This window comes from Macaca nemestrina, chromosome 7, assembly GCF_043159975.1.
Source record: "Macaca nemestrina isolate mMacNem1 chromosome 7, mMacNem.hap1, whole genome shotgun sequence".
In the NCBI taxonomy this organism is placed as follows: Eukaryota; Metazoa; Chordata; class Mammalia; order Primates; family Cercopithecidae; genus Macaca; species Macaca nemestrina.
This window is the reverse complement of record NC_092131.1, coordinates 16209608-16237153: the sequence shown is the minus strand read 5'-3', so window position 1 is coordinate 16237153 and position 27546 is coordinate 16209608. Positions and strand designations below refer to the sequence as shown.

Below are 27546 nucleotides of genomic sequence, written 5' to 3'. Positions count from 1 at the left end.
ATTATTTTGTTAATGTAAGGCAAAATCTGTATGAACTTCCCATTTTCTTTCATTTCTTCTGATCACTCTAAGACAAAATAACCTCATAGGAATAAATAATAAGCACTACTATTGATGAAATATCAATGAAGTTATAACTATATTTTATTATATTAGAAAAAAAAATATTGGGCAGGGTGTGGTGGCTAATGCCTGTAATCCCAGCACTTTGGGAAGCTGAAGCGGGCGGATCACTTGAGGTCAGGAGTTTGAGACCAGCCTGGCCAACAAGGTGAAACCCCATCTCTCCTAAAAATACAAAAATTAGGCCGGGTGCAGTGGCTCACACCTGTAATCCTAGCACTTTGAGAGGCCAAGGTGGGCGGATTGCCTGAGCTCAGGAGTTCGAGAGGGCAACACGGTGAAACCCCATCTCTACTAAAATACAAAAGAGATTAGCTGGGAGTGGCGGCATGCTCCTGTAATCCCAGCTACTCGGGAGGCTGAGGCAAGAGAACTGCTTGAAGCCAGGAGGCGGAGGTTGCAGTGAGCTGAGATTGCGCCACAGCGCTCCAGGCTGGGTGACAGAGTGAGACTCTGTCTCTACAAATAAAAAAGCAAAAATTAGCTGGGTATGGTGGCACATGCCTATAATCCCAGCTACTCGGGAGGCTGAAGCAGGAGAATCATTTGAACCTGGGAGGCGGAGGTTGCAGTGAGTCGAGATTGCGTCACTACACTCCAGCCTGGGTGATAGAGCAAGACTCCATTGCCAAAAAAATAAAAATAAAAATAAATAAATCTTTCAGGAACCTAAATATATGTAAACTGTGGTAGGTTGCCAGTTAGACTAAAATTTGAAATCTATTGCTCTATAAATAAGCATTAAAAAGCCTTCACAAAAGATAATTTTTCATTTTTTTCTAGCCATCAAAGATGTACGATATTATTATGCCTACCTTGTGAATCAAGAGTGAGTTTATAGACATTTCCAGCTTTATTAATCAAAAGGGAACTAGACAAACAAGAGCTCTCATTCACTTCTTCTAATCCAAAAGGCTCTTTCATTTCTGCAATAACTGAGGACAAAAATCCTTTCGGAATGGTATGTTGCAATACCTTTCTTATGTGAGCTCTTCCAGTTTTCCTGAAAACAAATAAAACCATTAAGCAATTTGGATAAAACAGTGAATTAAATGAACCAATTTATGAACAAATAATTTACAAAAAAAGTATACCACAAATAGCTTACAAATATTTGATTAACATTTGTTCAACCTCATTAGGAATCAATGAAATGGCAATTATAACAATGGGATACAATTTTTAACCTCTAAAATTAGCGAAGATCTTTAAATGACAGGGTTCAGTAGTGGTGGGAATTGAGTGAAGATAGGCACTTATCCACTACTGATGGGATTGTAAATTAGAACTAGCTTCCTGGAGAGCAATTTGACATTATGCATTAGGAGCCTGCTAACCTTTTCCCCAGTCTGATTCCATGTCTATTATTATGGCTCTATCCTAAGGAAAGACCTTGAAACAGAGGGGTGGGGGAGAAAGCTTTCCACACAAAGATATTCATTATGGTAAAATTTAGAAATGAGAAATGTCAATAAAAAAACTAAGTGAATGATATTACATGATTTACTTAGAGAAAATGCAATGATTAAAAGGATGTTTAGAAATAGTTTTTAACAGTGTAGGGAAAATGATCGTATTATAATGTCCAAATGAAGAAAGCAAGTTAAAAAATGTTAAAATGCATATAAAAAGGACTAATTGGTAGTTCATCAAAGTATTAACAGTCATACTTTCAATTATCTTAATATTTTTCTGTCTTTTAGGAAATTTCTATACTGACCATGTATTAACTTTATAAACAAGAAAACAATCTGTTTCTAAAATGTTAGCCTTGCATATCCAAGTGCAAAAAATTCAATCTAGACACAGATCTTACAATCATCACAAAAATTAACTCTAGGCCAGGCACAGTGGCTCACTCCTATATCCCAGCACTTTGGGAGCTGAGGCAGGCAGATTGGTTGAGCCTAGGAGTTCAAGACCAGCCTAGGCAACACGGTGAAACCCTATCTTTACTAAAAAATACAAAAATTAACCAGGTGTGGTGGCATGTGCCTGTAATCCCAGCTACTCAGGAGGCTGAGGCAGTGGGATCACTTGAGCCTGTGAGGTGGAGGTTGCAGTGAGCTGAGATAGTGCCACTGCATTCCAGCCTGGGTGACAGAGCCAGACCCTGTCTCAAAAAAGAAAATAAAGAACTCTAAATGAACCACAGACTTAAATATAAAATGCAAAACTATAAAACTCCTAAGAAGATAATATAGGAGAAAATCTAGATGACCATGGGTATGGCAATTACTTTTTTCTCTCAATTAAAAAAATTATGTTAAAATATATGCTATGGTTTGAATGTATTCCTCAAAGTTCATGTGTTGAAAACATAATTTCCAATGCAAGAGTGTTGAGAGGTGGGACTTTTTTTCTTTTCTTTTCTTTCTTTTTTTTTTTTTTGAGACGGAGTCTCACTCTGCTGCCAGCCTGGAGTGCAGGGGTGCCATCTCCACTCACTGCAACCCGAGAGGTGGGACTTTTAAGGGGTGATTAGACCATGAGGCTCTGCCTTCATGAATGGATGAATGTCATTTATTGCAGGAGTGGGTTAATTATTGTGGGGGTGGGTTCCTGATAAAAGAATGAATTCAGTCCCTTCCTTCCCCCGTCTTCCTCTCTCTCTTTTGCACATGAGTGCTTGTGTACATGTGTGCTCACATGTGCTCACCCTTCTGCCTTCCACCATGGGATGATGCAGCATGAGGCCCTCACCAGATGCAGGCCCCCCAGCCTCAGATTTCCCAGCCTCCAGAACTGTAAGAAATAAATTTCTTTTCTTTATACATTACCCAGTCTGTGATATTCTATTATAGTAACATGAAACAGACTAAGAAGATACACCTAACAAAATTTGCCATCTTAATGCAATGACTGTTGAATACAACACCAAAGATATAATCCATGAAAGAGAGAATTGATAAATTTCTCTCCAGTTTTCCAAAACACAAATAAAACCATTAAATAATTTGGATAAAACAGTGGATTAAATGAACCAATTTATGAACAAATAGTTTACAAACAAAATATACCACAAATAGCTAACAAACATTTGGTTAACATTTGGTCAACCTCATTTGTAATCAAAGAGATCCAATTACAACAATGGGATACAATTTTTAACCAATTAGTAAAGATTTTTAAATGACAGTGTTAAGCAGTGAACACTGAATTTGTGTTAAAAATACATGCTATGGTTTGCATGTAGCTCTCATTAGTAATTGGTACCCTACTAAAATTACAAACTTATGCTCTGTGAAATGTCCTGTCAAGAGAATTAGAAGACAAGCCACATACTAGGAGAAGATATTTTCAAAAGACATGTAAAGGACTGTTATCCAAAATAAACTGTAGGGGAGGGGAGAAGAAACCTCTTTTTCCTCTATTCTCTTTGGTTCTGTAACTGAAACCTGACAATTATCCTGACAAATACAGAGTAACAAAAGAAAAACAGGGGGAATTTATTAACGTGTGCATTGTACTTACATGCAGGAAAAACAGCAGCGATGAGTAACTAAAAGAGGTAGTTAGAATATGGGGCTTCATAACAAATAACAATACATTTTTAGAGAAGTGCCAAGACAAAGAAAAATGGGTTTAGGTTTTTAGGGTGAGCAAACTGTGGAAGGTAAATAAATGGAGGGAACTAATGGAAGATAAGGGTTGTTTTGACAAGGTTTCTTCTGTGAATTCTTTGTGTCTCTGGGTTTATTAATAGTCTAGAATTGCTTGTGCCTGTAATCCCAGCTACTCTGGAGGGAAGACTGAGGCAGGAGGATTGCTTGAGGCCAGAAGTTGGAGACCAGCCTGGGCGCAACATAGTGAGATCTTGCCTCTAAAAAAATTTAAAAATTAAAAAAAAAAAAACACAAAAAACTAGCTGGGTGTCGTGGCCCATGCCTGTAGTCTCAGCTACATGGGAGGCTGAGGCAGGAGGACTGCTTGAGCCCAGGAGTTTGAAGCTGTAGTGAGCTATGATTGCACCACTGTACTCCAGCCTGGGTAACAGAGTGAGAATCTATCTCTAAAAAGAAAAAAAAAATTATATAGTCTAGAGTTATCTCCAGTGATTAAGAATTATTCTGCCCTTCCTGGTGGGAGGGGGCAAAGAGTTCCTCTTGTGTCTGTTTTTCCTTAATTGCCTTCAGCATAAATTATCTTAATGCCAAAGTGGCATACTCTTTGTTTTTGTTTTGTTTTGTTTTGTTTTGTTTGGAAATTGGAGGTCTCACTATGTTGCCCAGGCTAGGCTTGAACTGAGATCCTCCTGCCTCAGACTCTCTAGTAGCTGCAACTACAGGCACACACCACTGCATGGTTCTGGGGTGTTATAATCTGATCTCCTACAATACAAAAAACTCTAATAATACAACAATAAGAAAGCAGACAACCTGATTTTAAAAATGGGCCAAAGACCTTAACAGATACCTCACCAAAGAAGATATGCATATGGCAGGTAAGCATATCAAAAAATGTTCTACATCACATATTGATATGGTTTGGCCAATGTCGCTACCCAAATCTCATCTTTAATTGTAATCCCCACGTGTCAAGGGAGGGACCTGGTGGGAGGTGGTTGGATCATGGGGGCGGTTTTCCCCATGCTGTTCTTATAACAGTGAGGGAGTTCTCATGAGATCTGATGGTTTTAAAAATGACAGTTTCCCCTGCACTGCCTCTTTCTCCTGCCACCATGTGATGTGCCTTGCTTCCCCTTTGTGTTCCACCATGGCCTCCCAAGCCATGCAGAACTGTGAGTCAATTAAACCTCTTTCCTTTATAAATTAACCAGTTTCAGGTATGTATAGCAGTGTGAAAACAGACTAATGCATATGTCATCAGGTAAATGCAAATTAACAATGAGATACCACCACACGCCTATTAGAATGGCAGAAATCCAAAACACTGACAACTTAAATACTGGTGAGTATGTGAATAATAGGAACTCTCATTCATTGCTGATAGAAATGAAAATGAAAAAGTCTGGAGGACAGTTCTATCATTTTTTACAAAACTAAACATACTCTTAGCGTATGATCAAGCAAAATGCCTTGGTATTTATCCAAATGAGTTGAAAACTTATATCTATACAAAAACCTGTAAATAGGTGTTTACAGAAGCTTATTTATAATTGCTAAAACTTGAAAGCAACCAAGATGTTCTTCAGTAGGTAAATGAATAAATAAACTGTGGGATATTCAGATGATGGAATATTATATGATTCAGCACTAAAAAAGAAATGAGCTATCAAGCCATGAAAAGACATGGAGGAAATTTAGATGCATATTACTAAGTAAAAGAAGCCTCTGAAAAGGCTATATACTGTATGATTCAAACTATATGACATTCTGGAAAAGGCAAAATTATGGAGACAGCAAAAAGATCGGTGGTTGCCAGGGATGAGGGGGAGAGAGGGATGAATAGGCAAAGCATAGAGAATTTTTAGGGCAGTGAAACTCTTCTGTATGATATTATGATGATGAATACTTGTCATTATACATTTGTTCAAACCCATTGAATTTGCAACACTAAGGGTAAGCCCTAATGTAGATACGGACTCTGGGTGATAAATGATGTGTCAATGTAGGTTCATGAGCTGTAACAAATGTACCACTTTGGTGTGGGATGTGGATAGTGGGGAAGGTTTTGTGTGTGTATGGGACAGAGGTGTATAGGAACTCTATTTTCTGCTCAATTTTGCTGTAAAACTGTAATTAATTTTAAAAGTTTATTAATTAATGTTGAAAAGTTAACCTCTTTGTATCTGAAGTCAATGGCCAGTGGTCAGGCAGCTACCTTAATTATGAAAGCTGTCTCCCCACTTCTTCCTAGGATTGCACTTGGGGGTGATTAAGCACTGCTGTTCCAGAAGAGGAAAGAAAGCAGCCTTTAAAGGAGAAGGAAAGGGGATTTGGGCAATGGAGAATTAATCAGTGAGTTTTAGAGGTGGAAAGGAACAACTGTTGAGTGGAGAAAATATTGCAAAAAGACAAATATCACCAAACTAAGCTACCTATGCATTCTAAGCTCCCATTCCAATGCCTGTGCCATTTCCCCAGCCCAGCCGATCCCTTCCACTCCATGCCAATGAAACTGTTTTCATCAAGGTTACTACAGCCTAGAATGGTGCCAAATTCAAAAGTCACATCTTTAATCTTATTTTACTCAAGTCTCTTTGCAGCATGCATCATTGATCACTCCATACTTTCTGAAACACCCTCTTCTCTTGGTTTATGTGGCCCCACATTTTCCTGCGTATTTTCTACCTTACTGGCTGCTCCTTTTCATCCTTCTTTGCTAGGGTCTTCTTCTTAGCCCAGTCTCTCTTCCTGGAGTGCCCCAGGGCTTTTCTTCTCTACATACATCCTCCTCTGCAGGTAGAATCACCCATCTGTATCTGAACAATTGCCAAATGCCAAGTTTCTGCTCTGTCTCTTCTGAGCTATGAATTCATACGTCTAACTGCCAACTTCACATCTTCACTTAGACACCAAACACACATTTCAAACTGAACATTTCGAATGTGGAACTCTCAGTTACCCTGCCTGATACCTGCACTTTTCATCTCAGAAAATGGTGGTATTGTCCTTCTAGCTACAAACCACAAACCTAGACAATTTTTGATCACTCTCTTGCTCATATCCCTAACAGGCAAATGCATCATCAGATCCTGTCTTCACTCAACTGCACCTGCTCCAGCACCATCATCTCTCACATGTATTACTTCAATAACTTTCTAAGGGGCTTAGCAGCTTCTACTCACACCCTGTCCCACACTTTTCACAGCAGTCAGAGTGATCCTTTCAAAAATGTAAATTTGATTATTTTAAAATAATCCAATAAAATTCTCCAATGGTTTCTGCTGACACCAAGAAGAAAATTTACACTTTTCCTGCAGCCTATAATGCTGACTATGATCTGGCACTTGCCGACCTCCTTGCTGGCCTTTCCACCACATCATCACTGTGCATCATCTGTACTGGCTTTCTTCATGCTTACTAAAAACACATCCCAATTTTTCTTGCCTTACTGTATGCAACTTCTTTAGCCTGGAAAGCTCTTTCATTGGCTCTTTGCTCTCTGTTCTTGGGTCTTTGCTTACCCTTCTCACTCCCTCTGTCACCATATTTACTTTCTTCAAAGCACATATTAGATATGAATTTGTTTTGGTTTACCTGTTTATCACCTGTATCTGTTTTTAGAATGTCATCTCCATGCAGGGAAGAGCCTTGTCTATCTTGTTTACCACTATATTCCCAGTGTCTAGCACAAGACTTGATATGTAATAGGCACTAAAATATTCACTGAATGAACAGCTTTACTGAAACCTTTGTGTGTTGATGATACATTCCTTCTGAGCGATTTAATAAAAACATGGACATTAAGTCATCACTTTTAAGATTTTGTGAAGATTCAGGGCCAGGCGTGGTGGCTCACACCTGTAATCCCAGAACTTTGGGAGGCTGAAGTGGGTGGATCACCTGAAGTCCGAAGTTCAAGACCAGCCTGGTCAACATGGTGAAACCCCGTCTCTACTAACTATACAAAAAAATTAGTCGGGCGTGGTGGCAGGCGCCTGTAATCCCAGCTACTTGGGAAGTTGAGGCAGGAGAATCGCTTGAACCTAGGAGGCGGAGGTTGCAGTGAGCTGAGACCATGCCATTGCACTCCAGCCTGGGCAACAAGAGCGAAACTTTGTCTCAAAAAAAAAAAAAAAATAAATAAATAAATAAAAGATTTTGTGAAGATTCTTAAGAAAACTGACCTTGTTATAAGATGACAGAATTTCCTTCTCAAATAGTTCACCATTTGTGCAATGACTATACTTCCCTTGTTATCAATCAGATAGTGTCGTTTATCTGTGTATATTTAATTAACTCCTACTGTGAAAGGATTTTGATTCAGTACCTAACATCTCATTGTAGGTGGTAGCCCATACCTTTGTTGAGATTTTGCAAGCCTTTTGGCCTCCATGATTCAGATTCATTGATAATGTTCAGAATCCCTTCTTTTCCATCATCTAACTTTAGTTCTTGATTCTTATTCTTCAGACTCTCTTCTGAATTCCAAATCTACCATTTGCCATTCCCATACTGCCTGATTCCTCATTCATAGTCTGTCTACCTCAAGTACCTGACCTCTTAAGCACAGTGTAAGAATCTCAGACAGCATCACCATAATAAGATCACATGTAGCTGGATTCAGTAAATAGAAGGCAAGAACAGCTGTGTTTTTTTTAAGGCACAGAGACAGACAATGAAGTAAAGTAATGAAAATTGCTCTACTTCATTGTCCTGGTGAGTCTGTTCCCATGTATCGCTCAGTCCATTCATTCCCCTCAATTTCTACCATCAATATCTTAGACTAAAACATCGAAAATTTTAGCCTAGGCTACTGCAAAAGCCTTCTAAATGACCTAAGTGCATCCATAATTGTTACCCTCCAACTCATTCTCTATATCACAGCCAGAGTGACATTCTAAACAAAAGTTAGATTATTTAAGATAAATGAGATGTGAAGAATTTAAAGAAGAAAGTAGTAATGGTGTGTTGTGCATCTCACCTCTCATCTCCATGCAACCCTACATGTAGAAAGATAAGTGCCTCTCTCACAAAAAAGCCAAGAGGCAGCCGGGTGCGGTGGCTTAAACCTGTAATCCCAGCACTTTGGGAGGCCGAGGAGGGCAGATCACCTGAGGTCAGAAGTTTGAGACCAGCCTGACCAACATAGAGAAATCCCATCTCTACTAAAAATACAAAATTAGCCGGGAGTGCTGGCGCATGCCTGTAATCCCAGTTACTCAGGAGGCTGAGGCAGGAGAATCGCTTGAACCCAGGAGGTGGAGGTTGCTGAGCCGAGATCGTGCCATTGCATTCCAGCCTGGGCAACAAGAGCAAAATTCCATCTCAAAAAAAAAGCCAAGAGGGATTTCTTCAAGGGGACCACCTTAGAAACTGTAATACATCTTCTGAGGTTTGAGGAACAGAGGGACCAGAATTGGACTCATTCCTGAGAAATATAAAGGGTAGATACTGCCTAGACACCCAGAGTTTAATGATTACAGATGGAGTGGGAAAGAGATAAAGTTATTAATTAACTTTAGACTTTTAAGTTAACATACATGTAAAAATCTTGGGTAACACTAAAAAGCAAAATAAAAGAGTGTAGAAGTCCTAATCAAGTAGAAGAAGAAAAGAATGGAAAGAGGAGAAAAAAGAACCTTAAAATAAGGTAAGCAAGAAGAGAAGACAAAAATGAAACATAGAAAAAGTGGGACAAATAGAAAGTACAAAAGAAGATAGTAGGAATGAAGACAAATATATTAGTAAAAATAATAAATGTAGTTAAACGAAACTCTTCAGCTAAAGGACAGAAATTGTTAAATTGGCTAAAACCACAAAATCCACTTATGTCTTTTATGACAGATATACAAAGCAGGTGAAAGTTAAAGGATTGAAATAGTATACCACAAAAATATTATTCAAAGAAGGCTGGTGCCATGTATCAATAACAAAAAAAGCTACAAACAAAAACAAAACATTGAAACTCATAACAAAAAACCCGATTTAAAAATGAGCGAAGGATTTGAATAGACATTTCTACAAAGAAGACACATGAATGGCCAATAAGCACATGAAAAGACGAGCCACATCATGAATAATTAAGGAAATGGAAGTCAAAACCACAGTGAGATACCATCTCATACCCATTAAGATGGCTATGATAAAAAACAGAGAAAACAACAAGCATTGGCCAGGATATGGAGAAATCTGAACACGTGTACATTACTGGTGGGAATGTAAAATGGTACAGCTGTGGAATGTGGTATAATGGTTCCTCAAAATATTAAACATAGAATTATATGATGCAGCAATTCTACTTCTGGGTATATGCTAAAAAGACTAGAAAGCAGGGACTCGAAAAAATATTTGTATACCCAGGTACATAGCATCATTATTTAAACTACCCAACAGGTGGTAGCATCCCAAGTGTTCATCAATAGACGAATGGAAAAACAAAATGTGGAATATATATATGCATATCACTCAGCTTTCAAAAGAAAGGAGATCCTGTCACATGCAACAACATGCATAAACCTTGCAGACATTATGCTAAGTGAAATAAATCTGTCACTAAAGGACAAATACTATATGATTCCACTTACAGAAGGTACCTAGAGTAGTCAAATTCATAGAGACAAAAAGTAGAATGGTGGTTGCCAGTGGGAGATGAAAATGAAGAATTATTATTTAACGGGTACAAAGTTTCAGTTGGGGAAGACGAGAAATTCTAGAGATGGATGGTGATAATGGTTGTACAACAATGTGAATGAATTTAATGCTACAGAATGGTACGCTTTAAAATGGTTTAAAAAAAAAGCATAATAAAAAGCCACAGTCATGCAAAAAAGTATTATAATGATAAAAATAGTCACTAAATACCAACAAAATGTTCAACCGATCATGAAGATGTAACAATTCTAAACTTATATGTACCTAATAACAATCTCAAAATATACAAGGTAAATTGACACAACTATAATTAAAAAATGGACAAACCCAGTATACACATTAGGAAAGGTTAATACAACTCTCTCAATAATTGACAGATCAAGCAGAAAAAAAAATCACTAAGGATACAGAAAATTGCAATATCACAAGGAACAGGATTAATCTAACAAATAAATATTAATACTGCATGCAATAGGAAAGCATTCAGAACACAACACCCCAAAACATCTGCTCTAGCCCGCTGATTGAGTTAAAGTCACTTAAAACACACACACACACACACACACACACACACACACACACACACACACACACACACCAGCAAACACAGGAAGGACACTCTGACCTACCTAAAGGCAGGAGATAAAACTCCCATGGGGAAGGTGTCCTCCTTGCACCTGGAGAAGGACATTGTTTTTATTAGTAGAGATGGGGAGTCAAAGCCAAGAGAAATCTGTACAAATAGACCTTGTTAAACCAACCCTTATCTTCCTAGCCACTTCTCCACAGTTAATTACCCTAGCCCGAGCCCCCTTGCCTTGTCACATTTTCACAATTTACTGCTTTTTGTTCAACCTAGTATATACATGTTCAACTCTAACTGCTTCTTCAGGGGTCTTCATTTCTTTAGGAGGACTCCTATGTCACAAAAAACTTACATTAAATAAATGTGTATGCTTTTCTCCTGTTAATCTGTCTTATGTCAGTTTAATTCTCAGGCCCAGCCAAAACACCCTAAGAGGATAGATGTAAAATTTTGCCTCCCATACAAAATATTTACTGAAATTGACCATAATGAATGGCCTAGTCCTAGGCCATAAAGTAAGTTTCAAACAATTTCAAAAAACAAATTTTCAAGGAACAAAATATTCCAGTCTTAAACTCTTCCAGAAAATAATAATAATAATAATAAAACAATTGTCCATGAAGCTAGTATAATCTTGTTAACAGAACCACAGAAGGACAATATGAGAAAGAAAAATTACAGGCAAACTTTCCACAAGAACATAGATGTTTAAATCCTAAAGATTAGCAAACAGAGTTCAGAAATGTATGTAAATAGATAATACACAATGTCAAAGATAGGTGTATTCCAGGACTTTAAGGTTGGTTCAACATTAAATCCACAATAGAATTTACAACATTAAATAAAAAGTTAAAGGGAAAAATTCTATAGATAAGCTCAATAGATACAGGAGAAATAATAATTAAAATCCCAAAGTCTAAATCTCTTAAACTAGAAAAATAGATAAATTTATTTAAATGATAAAGAGTTTAAGAAAACTATGAAATGCTTTATATATATATAAAGATATATATATCTATATATATAGATATGGATATATATATATAGAGAGAGAGAGAGTCAGAAACAACAATAATTCCATTATCTTGTATTTAACAAAGTATTGGAGGTCCCAGACACTATAACAGGAAAAAGCTATAATATGCTAAGAAATGTTAAGGAAAAAACAAAAAAAAATTATAGTTGACCCTTGAACAATGCAGAGGTTAGGGATGCCAGCCTCCTGTGCAGATGAAAATTCACATATTACTTTTAATTCCCCCCAAATTTAACTACAAGTAGGCTGTTGTTGACTGGAAGTCTTACCAATAACATAAACAGTTGATTAACACATACTTTGTATGTTATATGTCTTACATGCTGTATTCTTACAATAAAGTAAGCTATGGGAAAAAAATGTTATTAAGAAAATCATAAGAAAGGGAAAATATATTTATTATTTCTTAAGTGGAATGGATCATCATAAAGATTTTCATTCTAGTCATCTTCTTGAGTAGGCTGAGGAGGCCTTACTGACTCAGGGGTGGCAGAGGCAGAAAAAATTCCATATATAAGTGGACCTGCACAGTTCAAAGCCATGTTGTTCAAGGATCAATTGTACTGGCAGGTAATATGATTATCTATTTAAAAATATTTATACAGTATGGAAATTTCTCAAAGAACTAAAAATAGATTTACCATTCAATCCAGCAATCCCACTACTGGTTATCTACCCAAAGGAAAATAAGTCATTATATAAAAACAGACACCTGAACACATATGCTTATTGCAACATAATTCACATTTGCAAAGATATGGAGTCAACCCAAGTGCCATAAACTGATGAGTGGATTTAAAAAATGTGGTATATATATACCATGGAATACTACTCAGCCATACAAAATAATGAAATAATGCCTTTTGCAGCAACTTGGATGGAACTGAAGGCCATTAACCTCAGTGAAGTAACTTAGGAACAGAAAATCCAAACACTGCATGTTCTCACTTATAAGTAGGAGCTAAGCCATGGGTATGCAAAGGCATACAGAGTAGAATAGTGGATATTGGAGGCTCAGAAGAAGGGAGGGTGGGAGGGGTGAGAGAGGAAAAACTACTTATTGGTACAATGTACACTACTTGGGTGATGGGTACACCAAAAATCCAGACTTCACCATTACACAATTCACCCATGTAACCAAAATTCACTTGTACCCTTAAAGCTATTGAAACTTAAAAAAAAATTAAAAATTTACCTCTACTGCAAAACCCAAGATAATATGTAGGAAAAGTACTAGAATTATTAAAAGAATTTAGCAAATTTGAAAAATGTAAGATTACTCTACAAAAGGCAACCACAAGACTTCTGCTTTTGCTTTAAATGCAGAAAGATGCTCTCGAACAAGAAAACAAAACAAAAAGCAGATAAAGTACAAAGTCATGACTTTTGTCTAGCTTGTCAGCGAACTAAGGTCACAAGATAACCAACTAACCTGAAACCCAGAGCAATAAGCCATTCCAGGGAGAGATTGAACACCAGGACAGTGTCACCTGTGGAAGAACATGGGAAGGAGAAACAGTGCTGACCTCAACACAAGCAAGTAAGAGTTAGCTGAAGTTGTGAAAAAGGGCCAAAGGTCAGGTATGTGCTAGCACGTGAGTCTGGAAGTGCTTGGGCACCTGACAAATGGGAGTCTGTACTCACTTGCAGACTCCACTGGCTTCCCTTGAAGGCTCTACCCAAAGGAAAGGACTGGGGCAGGACCATAGACCAGAGACAGCCACCACTAGTGGTACAGGTAGTTTGTGAGGATCAGAGGTTGGGAGGAAACAGACCTGAAGCATCACCTACTTCCCTGAACCTTCTCTCATAGGAAGTAAAAGCCTTAAACCACAGAAGGTTAGGCATTAGATACTTTTGCACACAGGCCTCAAAAGAGCTGATCAGTGGCTGAGGGTTAGGGGGTGTCAGGAGGGTGCTGGTACAGAAGTCCTGCCTCCCTCCCTCATCCTTTTTCTTACAAAGCAAACACTTTTACCTACTGTCAGAGAAGAAGTAAGGGTCCACTCACCCACAGGGCCCAAGGAAAGATATGTGGCAGAGGAGGGAAGGAGGAAATAATAACTTCTATCCCTTACGAAGAATCAGGAAACTGTCTTGGTCCTAAAATTCTACAAGAACTAATAATTATCTTACTGCTAGAGGAAGAGCACGAAATTCCCACCCAAGATCTATCTAACAGTAATATAAGGCAGAGTTTGGTTGCAAGAGGTAATTTCCATTACCAGGTTTTGGGGTTTTTATTTTCCTTAATGGAACTTGACAAGCTGAGTCTAACACATAAATGCAAGACCAAAAGCCAAGAAAAGGCAGAGGGAGGGGGTTATTCACATATGTTTCATAATTAGAGTCATTTAGTCAGTGTGTCACGGAGAAGACAAATATACCAGTGAAATAGGAGAGAGGACAGGAGCAGACCTATGCATATATGGGACCAGGATATATCACAGGGCAGTGCTGCAGATCAGTGGGGGAAAGGAGGGGCTTGTATGGATAATAGATTACCCACATGAAAAAAAAAAAGGAAAAACTGGATTCCCACTTCACCCTAGACACATCAATTCTACATAGGTAAAATTGAAAAGCCGGGCGGGGTCGCTCACACCTGTAATCCTAGCACTTTGGACAGCCAAGGTGGGCAGATGACTTGAGCCCAGGAGTTCAAGGCCAGCCTGGGCAACATGGCAAAACCCCATCTCTACAAAAAAAAAAAAAAAAAGAAAGAAAATAAAACAAAAAACCCAAAAAACTGGCTGGGCATGGTGGCATGTGCGTGCCTGTAGTCCCAGATACTCAGGAGGCTGATGTAGGAAGATCACTTGAGCCAGGGAGGTCAAAGCTGCAGTGAGTCATTATTGCACCACTGCACTCCAGCATGGGTGACAGAGGGAGACCCTGTTGAAAGAAGGAAAGAGAAAGAAAGAAAGAAAGAAAGGAAGGAAGGAAGGAAAAGTTTGACATGATTCCAAAACAATATAGGAGAATAGCTACATAAATTGTAGCATATTCATGTGAGTGAATTACAGACCACATACCAATATGGAGTAATTTCAAAAGCATAATGTTATATGAAAAAGGCAAGTCACACATTTCATAAAACTGGTGTTAACGCTCTAAAGCAAAACTTTAAAAGATGTTAACATAAAATCCAAGACAATGCTTGTCTCTGCGGGAGAAGGGTCATGTGGGGGTGGAGGGGAGGCAGGAAAGAAAAAAAAATGCTGCCCAGAAGAACTGCTGAAAGGGTGAAGGGACCCCAACACAGTGATAGAATTCCAAGGGCTGGCAGGGCAGGGGTAGTTGTCACTAGTGGCAAGGGTAGCATTGCCTATAACCAAAGACTCTGGAAGTCTCCAACAGAAGGACTTCTTGTCCCTTTACCTCACCTCTCTTCTTTCACCCAAACTCTGAAGCCTAAGAAAAGACCAGAAGAACAAGGATGAAGGAAGAAAGTGGTGGTTGGGGGAAGATTCCAAGTAAGAGGAACAGCATGCTCAAAGGCCTGTAGGCCAAAAGGAGCAGGATGTGTTACAGAAACCAAAGGAAAACCAGAGTGACTTCACTGCAGTGAACAAAGCAAAGAGGTCACTCAAGAGAGTGGAGCCCGGTCAGTGGGGCTTTTTGAGTTCCAGTAAGGAACTTGGGTGTTATTCCAGGAGAAATCTAGGATTCTCCAAACAAGGGCTCAAGCCCCAGGAAAAAACTCTCTAAATGCTGTATACTCCCCTTTTGTAGACTTAGTCAACTGTAATTACATACTTGTCTGCTTCTGGGGCTAGAATACAAGCTCACGGACTGAGATGCTTGAATGTCATGCTCACCACTCTGTTGCAGCACCCGCCACAGTGCCTTGCTGGTAGTCAGTGTTAAATGTTGATTGGTGGAGTGAGTGAATGGTTCACTCTGCCTTATGTCCTGACTAGCTAGATAACTGCCTTTGGCCTCCTGCGGACCTGAGAACAGTGGGTTCCCAAATTCCTCACCTCCCTAGTTGAAGTTCCACTTGCTATCCAGGTCTCTGACCCTGGCTTTGCTCATATTTCCTGCCTTGAAGATACCCATTCCCTAGTTTCTGTGCAAACAGAGCAAAGTTACTGAGTCTTATCACAGATTGTGCTGTTCTGGTTTTTAAATATTCTGATTCTTAAGAGAATGACCATATGCTTTTAAAAATAATTAGAATATAACAAATTAAGATTAACATTGGTATAATATTAATCATATTAATATGAAAAGATTGAAAAGTGATTCTGTAGGTTTTCTATAGAAAAACACCTACATAAACACAAACTAGCTGATTTGGAACATCACACATACAAGATCCACCTAGAGCAAAAAACAATTCTAGAGATTACTGACACTTTTGTTAGAGACAAAATTTATACAATCCTCATAAGAAAAAATATTGCTGATGTTTGTTATAGTAGGTCTAATTCCCATGTTCACTTCCACTTCTGAGTGAGCTGCCTCACAGTGCAAGGTATTGTTAGCTGTGGGACAAGATATATATTGACAGCCCCAAACACATGTAATATACAGATTCCAACCTGGTGTAAGAATAGAGCCCACCACTTTGAGACAAGGTGAATATCTTAGTCTATCTGGGCTGCTATAACAAAGGTAGGCTATAAACAGCAGAAATTTATTTCTGACAGCCCTAGAGGCTGGAAAGTCTGAGATCAAGGTGCCAGCAGATTTGGTATCCGGTGAGGGTTCACTTTCTGGTTTATAGATGGTGTCTTCTATGTGTGTCCTTCCACGGTGGAAGGGCCTAGCTGGCTCTGTCCTTCAGTCCTTCCAGTGGTGGAAGGGCCTAGCTAGCTCTCTGGGGTCTCTTTCATAAGGGCACTAATTACATTCATGAGGGCAGAGTCTTCATGACCTAGATACCTACCAAGGGCCCTACCTCCTAATACTACCACCTTGAGGGTTAGGATTTCCATATGAATTTTTGGGGAAAACAGATATTTAGACTATAGCAGTGAGTTTCTGGTAATCTGAAATTGTTGAAATTGTTTCTTTTTTAGTTGGTAGATTTGGGGGTTATATAATTCATATTCTTTTTTTGAGACAGAGTCTCACTCTCTCACTCAGGCTGGAGTGCAGTAGCGCATCCTTGGCTTGCTGCAACTTCGGCCTCCTGGGTTCAAGCAACTATTGTGCCTCAGTCTTCCCAGTAGCTAGCATCACATATGTGAGCCACCACACCTGGCTAATTTTTTTATTTTTAGTAGAGATGGGGTTCACCATGTTGGTCAGGCTGGTCTCCAACTCCTGGCGTCAACTGATCTGCTGGCTTTGGCCTCCCAAAGTGCTGGGATTACAGGTGTGAGCCATGGCACCTAGCCAGAATTCATATTCTGAATAAGAGTTATTAGGCCTTGAAGGGTTATTGACTTTTACTGATACCTTAGAAGTAAGCATTTCTGAGAATTCTGTGTATTGTTCCATGCAATATTTCATAAAAGATAGTCTCCACTACATCAAATGTGTTAGTCTCTAGGATATACAAGAATTGTCATGTGAGTAAACTCAGTGGATAGGAAGTATCCAGTGTAGTCCAGAATATTTCTGATACTCAAGAAACACATTTTATAGCTTGGCCTGATGGCGCTGATATAAATGGTCCTAGGTTTCTAAAATTGGGGCACCATGCAAGGCATCTTGGAGTCTATAAATGTATTTGGCCTTGTGGGGTGTCAAAAAAAGACTTACTCTATTTGACCAAGAAAATCATTCAAAAAAGTAGGTCCAAAATTTAGATTCTGTTGGCCAGGTGAAGTGGCTCACACTTGTAACCTCAGCAGTTTGGGAAGCTGAGGTGGGTGAATCCCTTGAGCTCAGGAGTTTGAGACCAGCCCGGGCAACATGGTGAAACCCCATCTCTACAAAAAGTACAAAACTTAGCCGGGTGTGGTGGTGTGTGCCTGCAGTCCCAGCTATTCTGGAGGCTGGGGCCAGAGCATTGCTTGAGTCTGGGAGGTTGAGGCTGCAGTGAGCTGTCATCGCACTACTGTACTCCAGCCTGGATGACAGAGCAAGACCTTATTTCAAAAAATTTAAAAAGTAGATTCTAGAAACCCATATGCCATATAAATAAATGCAAATCACTACCCAGAGTGTATCACTTTTCCGTAGTGTATATTGTTGAACTTCTTGCTGTAGATCGTTTCCTGTGGTTCGTTCTCAGGTACGTATGCAAAAAAGATAATTTCATCTAAAGAGGTGTGCTGTGGGGCAAGCGCAGTCTCAAAGCCTATATCTGGAGGCTGGAAACAGAGAAAAGAAAATATTATATTTAAACTACTTTATACTTCAATTATGAAAAAATTCAAGTCACAGATTTATTTCCAGTTCACATTAAAACAATACTGGTATACTTATCAATTGGAGAACTATGTCAACATGTTTTGTTGGAACATCTACATGTGTGCAAGGGAAGATGTATTTTCCTGTTAAGGAGGAATGGAAGTTCTGATGACTAAGATTTGGTGTAAGATTCCTATGCCCTTCGTGGATGGTTGGAGTAAAAGGGTACATGGAAACTTGACTTACATTGCAGGTGTGTGAGGAGCCCGGAGATGCAGATTTTAGAACTGGGTTCTCATTTGAAGTTTTATTTAGGAAAGAGCTCGTGAAATCCCTGTCCTCACTTGCTGCTCCTGATCTCATGCTAGAGACTCTGGACAGCTGCCGTCTGAGTCTCCCAACTGGCAGCATAAGCCGTTCTCCTTTCTTGACTCACAGATCTCCCCTTGCAGTCTACTCAGGCACTTCTGGCCTAGATTTCTGATCTATAGGTCTTTCTTTTCAACACACCTTTCTCTAATCCTGACCCTGTCCTGCTTGGAGAACTTTCAGGGGAGAGAAGAGAGGTAAGGACCATCCCCAAAGGGGCTGTTGGGGTTGACTTTGTTGCTATGAGACAAGGTGTGGGTGGTAGATTATGCAGACTGGTTGGGGACGCATCCGTCCCATAGTGCCTCCAAGACTCATCTTCTGTCATGCCTTTTTCCCTAGTTACTGAATTTTGGGAATGCACTGAGGAGAAAGGGGAAATAGATGCCAGGAAAATAAATGTGGGACTGAGCCAAATGGCTTGAGGACTCTTGAAAATCACTGAAATGGCTAAACATCTTTAGAATTCTGTATGACACTGTAACCTGGGAGTGGCAAGTGTATCCTAGGGAAAGTGTATGTAAATCCAATGAAAGGCAGCAGGGTGGCTAAGAGCACAGACCCCGGAGCCAGTTGCCTAGGATAGATGTCTAATCCCAATAACTAACCAGTCTGTCTGTCCCTCACTTTCTTCATAAGTGAAATACAAATAAATAGTTGTTATAAAGATTAAGAGCTCCAACACTGTAATAAGAGGCAATGATTATTTTTATCCAGAGAGAATGCATGCATAGTTTGTGGAGAGGGAAGTGATATTGTTGAGTATGGCTTCATCAAACTTGTCCTAAGTATACAAATACCTGTAGGTTTTTTTTTTTTTTTCTTTTAATAATTTAAACTTTCACATAAGGGAACTAAGACCCTTTCTACAAATTGTGAAGTTGGTGAAAAATGGAGGTAAATGCTTTTTTTGGGTTAGTTCTACGCTCCTGTCCACATCATTTGCTTTGTATAAATGCAGAATCCACGCCCCAGACGTGGGCAAAGACACAGGGCGTCACATGTGGCATCTTCACTCTCCCATGGAAGTTCCCGCCCTCTTTCTCTATGCAGCGCAGGGAGAGGGGAAGCTAAACACCATCCTCTCAACTGCAGCTGTGGCCTGGCAATTGGAATGATCTATTAAAACCAGATTCATCTTTTGTTCCATCTCCTTGAAGTCAAAGGGCAGGTTTTACTAAGCCCAGTCAAAAATATTTGATAATTTGCTGATGGTTTGAGAGTGTCCAGTTTTGTAACTGGTGCCCAAGGATGAGCTACCTTCACAAGTAGCATATTACACATTAAACTATTAGAAAAACCTGTATCAAGTGTCATCTGTAAAGAAGATAACTCCTTTTAATGTTGTCACTAGAAAAAGAAACCAGGGGGCAGGGTTAATAGGAAAGAAGAAAAGTAGACCACAGCTCATGTTCTCTTCTTTTTTTTGAGGCAGGGTCTTGCCCTTTTGCCCAGGCTGGAGTTCAGTGGCACGATCACAGCTCACTTCAGTGGCACGATCGCAGTTCACTTCAGCCTCCACTTCCCAGGTTCAAGTGATCCTCCTGCCTCAGCCTCCCAAGAAGCTGGAACTACAGAAGAATGCCACCACGCCAGGCTAATTTTTGAATTCTTTTGTAGAGCTGGGGTTTCACCTTGTTGCCCAGGCTAGTCTCCAACTCCTGGGCTGAAGCAATCTATCCACCTCAGCCTCCCACAATGCTAGGATTACAGGCATGAACCACGGTGCCTGGCCTCACAATCCATGATTTTCCAGGGCCAACCTTAGGAGGTAGAGAATCATCCCTACCTTGGCTTGGGTTGGGAGTAATGGTTCTAGCTTAGAACGTCTAGTGGTATTCTGTTGTGAAGATATTTGCATGAAGATATTCTAGGTGGAATTGAAGCTATATAACCCCATATGGGACTTGGAAGAAGATTTGGAGATGTTTGTGGCACATGGAGGTTCTTCTTTTAGTTAAATAGAGCAAACTGTGTTAATGGGTTTGTCCCAAGGAAAATGCTTTCCCATTTTCCCATTATTCTGTGTATCGAATGTGGCATCTATTCTTAAAATAAGGCAAACTGTTTCAATGCATTATATACTGACCTGTCCAAAAAGATTTCTAGAATTTCCAAAGGCTGTGGGTGGTCCACTAGCTTCAAAGTGACCCGGAGTCAGCTTATGTAGGAATCCCAAGTGATCATAGAATAATGTGAAAATTCTCTCAGTAACATTTCCAACTGCACCGTGTCTTCCCATTCCTATTAGGAAATAAAGAGAAGTGTCTTGATACTGATACAATAGAAGTCGAAAAACATTAATATCATACCTTGTAAAGACACCTTCATTTAAACTAAGAGGTGGAAGTAGGGCCCTGAGACTCCTGAATTAGGAAAATGCATGTTAGTTTTTGTTAAGTCCCTGGGAAGTCATTTCCAGACTCCGTGTCACTACAGAATCTGTTCATTGAAGTAGGGGAAGAAACAAACAGAGGGGATGTTTAATTAAGAGATCTAGAGGAAAAGAAGTTAGGTCTCTCTAGCAGTGGTTTCTCTTCCTATTACCAGCAAATCAGATTCCTGAAGAGGTAAAAGGCAGTGAGAAAATGCCTTAGGAAGGCAAGGGCAATCGTCAGTAGACATTGGTCGTTAAGTTATACTGGGATTAATATGTTGAACCAAACTGGGCATGCTGTGGTTCTCTCATCCTTAGGGCGCCACATTGAGAGGCACTGTCAGTAATCAGATGATGCCGCAGCATTCACTTAGCCAAGCAGACACTGGTCCTGAGACAGGGTCCCCTCCCTTGGAAGGAGCTAGAGTGAAAGATCATAGCTCAGGATGAAAAAGGCTAATTTCTGCACACTGCGTCTCACTCAAACCCACCCAGTTAGCTCAGGCTCTCCTAGTTCATTCTACACATTGGAGTGTCCAGGACTCAGTTTTTAGATTTCTTCTCTCACTATCTTTGGAGATCTCATACAGTTTCAGGATTTTAAATCCATCTTTAGATGGATAATTCCCAAATTTAAGTCTACCATCTAGTGCTCTTCCCTGAAGTCTAGGCTTATGTAGCTAACTGCCTTCCAACAGCTTCGTTCGATGTTGGTTGGGCCTCTCAAAGTGAACTCATTCCAGACTGAGCTCCTGATCCTCATGCAAACCTCCTCCAGCCCCAGCCTTCCTCACCTTCATTAATGGCAGCTACATTATTGCTGCTGCTCAGCCCAAAAACCTCAGTGTCATTCTTAATTCCTCTGTCTCTCATACCCTGTATCGAATCCATCAGAAATCCTATTTACTCAAGCCTCATAATATATATAGACTCTAGCCACTTCTCACCTCTGTCACCACTATCACCCTGTACAAGCCACTGTCATCTCTCTTGTGCCTCCTAATTGATCTCCGTGATTCTGCCCATAGCTCCCTTCAGTCTATTCTCAAAAAAGCATCCAAAGTAACACTTTCAAAATGTTAAGTCACTTCATCCACTCCCCTTATCAAAACTCTCCATGGCTTCAACCTCTTTCTCAGTAAGAGTCAAAGTCCTTGCAATGCCCTCCAAGGGCCACTGTGGTCTGAATTCTAGTACCTCTCTGACCTTATCTTCTATGACTTTCTGCAATGCTTACTCTGCTCCAGCTACACGAGCCTGAGGTTGTCTATCTCCACAATTAGATAATCTGTTACAGGAATAGCTGGGCTCCTTACTCTCCAACCTTACACTTTTAATATATTGTTCTTGCTTGTCTAGACTAATTCAGCCCTCCAATACAATGATGAATAGAGGTAGTGGTAGATGACATAGCAAAAGCTTTTGGTGTGTTACTAGAAAATCTGATTGGATATTTGCTATAGCTTCTTTCCCCCCTAGATACTCTTAATCAAGAAGTTACATTCTATTCACGCTTTAATAAGTGTTTGTTTAAAAAATCATAAATGGCTGGGAGCAGTGGCTGACGCCTGCAATCCCAACACTTTGGGAGGCGGAGGTGGGCAGATCACCTAAGGTCAGGAGGTCAACACCAGCCCGGCCAACACGGTGAAACCTCGTCTCTACTAAAAATACAAAAATTAGCTGGGTGTGGTGGTGGGCACCTGTAATCCCAGACAATGCAAATCAGGGCTGCAAATCTTACAGAGGCCTTCCAATGGCCATAACCTCTCAGACGGAGTTTTCTCTCTTTTTCTTTTCCTACCCACTTAACAAGACGACTTTGTTGTATTCCTTGGGGATATGTGTGAGTGTGTATGGATTTACCTCTGATTCATCTTTGTCCTAAGGGTAGAGCCCTTAGGGGTTCTGGTGTATGGTGGGGCACACCATCTATTATTCTCACTACCTGGGTAGACTCAGGGCCATAACTCTTCATTAGTCTGCCAAATTCAAAGTCTAAGTTTGCAGGAATTTGTAAATCTCTTCAGGTCAAAAGGACTTTGGTACTGTGTGCCCTGTTTACCTCTCCAAGTGTATTAGCCTGTTTTCATGCTGCTAATAAAGACATACCTGAGACTGGGTAATTTATAAAAGAAAGAGATTTAATTGACTCACAGTTTCACATGGGTTGGGGAGGCCTCACAATCATGGCTGAAGGCAAATGAGGAGCAAAGTCACATCTTACATGGTGGCAGGCAAGAGAGCTTATGCAGGGGATAAGCTTTATAAAACCATTAGATCTTGTGAACTCCCTTTATAAAACCATTAGATCTTGTGAGACTTATTCACTGTCACCAGAACAGCACGGGAAAGGCCTGCCCCCATGATTAAATTACCTCCCACCAGGTCCCTCCCACAACATGTGGGGATTATGGGAGCTACAATTCAAGGTGAGCTTTGGTTGGGGACACAGCCAAACCATATCACCAAGGTTTTGTTTTCCCTTAGAGTTTGGCCTGGTTGTTTCTATTAGCTTTTCAGGTTATCAATTTAGAAAATAATTTTTCTAAGTATTTTGTTAAATTATTCTCAGCAGCAAAGTGATGCCACAACTGGAAATAGATACTGTGTTCTGTGGATGATGTTCATTGTATCATTACTTATCCAGCTGCCCTATGTGTAACTCTTGACTATACCCACTTCCTCCTATTTCACAGCCAATCCTTCACAAACTCCCACTGGTTTCATTCATAATTTGCCATTGTTTTCTTCATACTTGGGGCCACTTTTCTAATCCAGACCCTCATCATCACACTGAAACTTTTAAAATAGCCACTTATCAACATATCACTTGGCCTAAAATCTTACCTCTTCAGGAATCTGATTTGCTGGTAATAGGAAGAGAAACCACTACTAGAGAAACCTAACTTCTTTTCCTCTAGATCTCTTAATTAAACATCCCCTCTGTTTGTTTCTTCCCCTACTTCAGTGAATAGATTCTGTAGTGACACAGAGTCTGGAAACGACTTCCCTTGGATTTAACAAAATCTTACATTTTCCAGTATATTCCCCTATATGATCTTTCTAAAATACAACTATGATTATATTAATAATCTTTTAATGGCATGATGAAATTCTTTAGCTTGACTCAAATGGAAAACTGGGTTCAGTTTACCTCCCTGCTCTCATCATCAATGAGTCATCCCTAGGAAATTTAGCTGTAGTATACTACATGTGCCCTATATTTCAACACTTAATTCCTCTACATGGAATGTTCCCTTATAGTCTTGTCTTGATCTTCATATATTAAAGATTTAACACTGTCAATTTCAAATGTATTCTACTTTGGCACTTCAGTTGATTTCTTCTTATGTTCCTTATAGTTCATTTTTGTATATTTACATATCTTGTATTATTTTAGAGCATTGATTCAATATGATATAATTTTACTATTTATATTTTATCACAGAAAGAACTTTGTTTATTGAATACTTTCAGCCTAAAACTCTTGCTCTGTGTGTGAATATGAACATTACTGCCTCTGCTTTCTCTCCCAGTGTGTTTGGCACAGTTGTTCAAATTTTTATTCATATTTTTTTTCTCTCCACTTTAGCTTTAAGTTTTTCACTCCTGGCAATATATTTTAAGATTTTAAAATCCAAAATAAGACTCTGTCTTTAATTGAGAAATGTAGATTACCTCCGATATCTGCTCATTCCCTCATCTGCTTCAGGGCTGCTCACCAAGACTACAATACATGCTACACCACACAACACAACAAATGCTTCACCTGGCACTTCCTATTCACCTATCTCGCCTTTTTTTTTTTTTTTTTTCCTGTGTAGCATTTATCTTACATACAGCCTATTTTGGTTTATTTGTTAATTATCAGTCTTTTCTGACAAGTGTGTAAGTTCCACAGGAAAAGAGACTGCTGTACCCTTAGTGACTGGAACAATACCTGGCATATACGAGGTACTCAATCAATGCTGTTGAGTAAATGAATCTGTAAAATTTATGGTGATAACTGCAGACCAGCTCTACTTTTGGTTATTCTATTTTATACTTTGTACATTTTCTGGTATGTCTTCTTTTCTCTTTTTCATGTCTATTTTTATGGGTTATTCTGTCTCCCTTGCTTTAATACATATACACAAACTTAAATGTATATATATGTGTGTGTGTGTAGACATTGTTGCCCGGCTGCTCTTGACCTCCTGCGCTCAAGCGATGCTCCTGCCTTGGCCTCCCAAAGTTCTGGAATTACAAGTATGAGTCACACATCTAGTCTTCTTTTGTTTTTTAAGACTTGTATTGTACACACTTCTTTTTTTTTTTTTTTTTTTTTTTTGAGACAGAGTCTTGCTTGTCACCCAGGCTGGAGTGCAGTGGCACGAACTTGGCTCACTATAACCTCTGCCTCCCGGGTTCAAGTGGTTCTCCTGCTTCAGCCTCCCAAATAGCTGGGATTACAGACACCCGCCAGCATGCACATTTTTAAAAATTCTGTGAATGATCACAATAAAGGATTCCAAAAAAATTCCTAATTCCATGTAAAGTTATACTCAGATAAACAGATAGGATTTTGGATTGCCTTTTAGGGATGGCAAAACTTTGGCTTTTTGGTTTTAACTTTTTGTTATTCCTCTTGTATTTTAAATTATTGATTATTTTATCATGCAGTTCTGAAAGTCTCCAACTGTGTTTTTATTTTTTGGTCAATAATATTCATAATTATTTCCTCTGAATCACATGTAGTCAGGTTTTTTCTTATGCTCCCGTGAGCTTTTCAGTAGCAAAACTTTGCTGATGTAATTGCTAAGGTTCAATATGCCATATTTTGTGGATAAATATAGCAAGAAATGCTTGTTTCACATGTTAACAGCTTAGGAATTGAGACACATCTTATAATTGATGTGTCTTACAATCATTGTCAGCCAGAGGGCACTCAAACCATAGTGGTGTGGTCAATTGCCTACTTTGTCTCAGTTATTTATACTGTCATCACTTTAATTGAGCTTCCTAGATCATTGGTGCAATACATGTTGAGTTTTATCGCTGCTTAAAATGCTTTCAAACAAAGTTATTGTGGGTGCAGAGAATAAAACAAAGCAATAGGACCTATATTTATCAGTAAAGCCAGTGTCACGGAAGGAATCACCATAATTTGTTGTAGAAGAATTTTACATTCTCTTTTAGAAAATGAATATGAATATGAATAATGAGTTAAGTTGGTTCCAAATTCTTACGTGAAACTAATTTTTTTGGAGGTTCTATATTAGAATATGCAAACAGTTGCAGCAGAAGAATCTAAGGCTGGCTTGATTTTTGTTTCTTTAAAATTGATTTACATTTTCCATTTCAAATAATTCAGAAGAGTGTTTCTGCTTTTAGTATTGGTTTGTTTTGCTTTTAGTTCAAAAAATTAATGTCATTATTGATTTTGGTTTCCTTTGTTCTTTCTATTTTTTGTATTTATCCATCCATCCATCCATCCACCCACCCATTTCTATCAGAGGGCTATACTATGCCAGGAACTGTAGATAAAAGAGAGAAACATACAGCCACAGTTTTTGTCCATCACTAGAAATTCCTACAATTTTGCAGTTTCTGAATCCTTAGCATCCATATTTATTATTTTAGATTTTCTCCACTTATTTGTTCATTTTATATCTGGGTATGTTTCTATAGTTTATATTTATAATTTTAAATATTTTATAATTTTTATTGACAATTTAGTTTTCTTAGGTGTTATTTTTGCTGTTTCCAACATCTTCCTAGGTCTATTTTGGTTTTTATTTCACAAAATGCACTTTTTATTCTCTATTTGGCCATTTCTCCAGATCCACTCTCAGACTTTCTCCTTCCTGTTTGGTGCAATGGAAGACTGATTTCTATGAATTGCAATCTTTGTGCTGTTTCCAGTTGACTCCTGATTGGGCTTGGCAAATGAAATGCAGCAGCAGGAGTTAAGAAAGGGGAAGGAAACAGAAGTTAAGGTAGTTTTCACCCTCTTTCTTCTTGCTTTGGTGGTGTGGTTCTGTGGTGGCTGTGAGCTTCCTAGACTACACCTCTTAAAGGGTGGTCCCTACTCCATTCCAGCTTTGACTGGGCTTTGGTAATGCCATCTAACTATCTTATCCCTCTAAGCAAAGAGACTGTAACATCTTTCTTCCATTGCAAGTCTCTAGATATTTTAATATCACTGTTGCTCCCTTTAACCATGTCTGCCCTCTGCAAATAGTCTCCTTATAAAGCTTCTTCCGGTAAAACACCTGAGTGGAATTATGTTTCCTGCATAGTCCAAAACTGATAAGGTGTTTTTACTTACAATGTCCCTAGGGCATAGAATATAGAGGTGGAATTCTGGGACTGAGCTGCTTACATACTTAATGAGTGAACAGATGACCACTTATGCCTGGCAAACCATAGCAAGCAAGGGCTTCACAATTACTCAAATTATCTCTGTGGCGAGTGTGGGATGCAGTGTCTGTGGAGGGCAAGACTTGAGGTGGTCCAGTGGAGTAGCTACAGTTGATTACAA

General features: G+C 39.2%; 1 protein-coding gene across 8 annotated transcripts in view; it reads right to left on the bottom strand.

Annotated features, from left to right (window-relative positions):
- The window catches only part of LOC105467667 (cation channel sperm associated auxiliary subunit beta), a 191387-nt gene that overhangs the window by 40649 nt on the left and 123192 nt on the right, over nt 1-27546 (bottom strand). For all 8 annotated transcript variants that reach the window (XR_011625621.1, XM_071099705.1, XM_071099702.1 and 5 more), the window contains 3 exons: nt 20733-20887; nt 18080-18234; nt 939-1126 (listed from right to left, as the gene is read on the bottom strand). Coding sequence is in view for 7 of the 8 variants with exons in the window: in XM_071099705.1 (XP_070955806.1) it covers nt 939-1126; nt 18080-18234; nt 20733-20887 (498 nt within the window). In the remaining variant the exon portion in view is untranslated. The remainder of the gene's footprint in view (nt 1-938; nt 1127-18079; nt 18235-20732; nt 20888-27546) is intronic.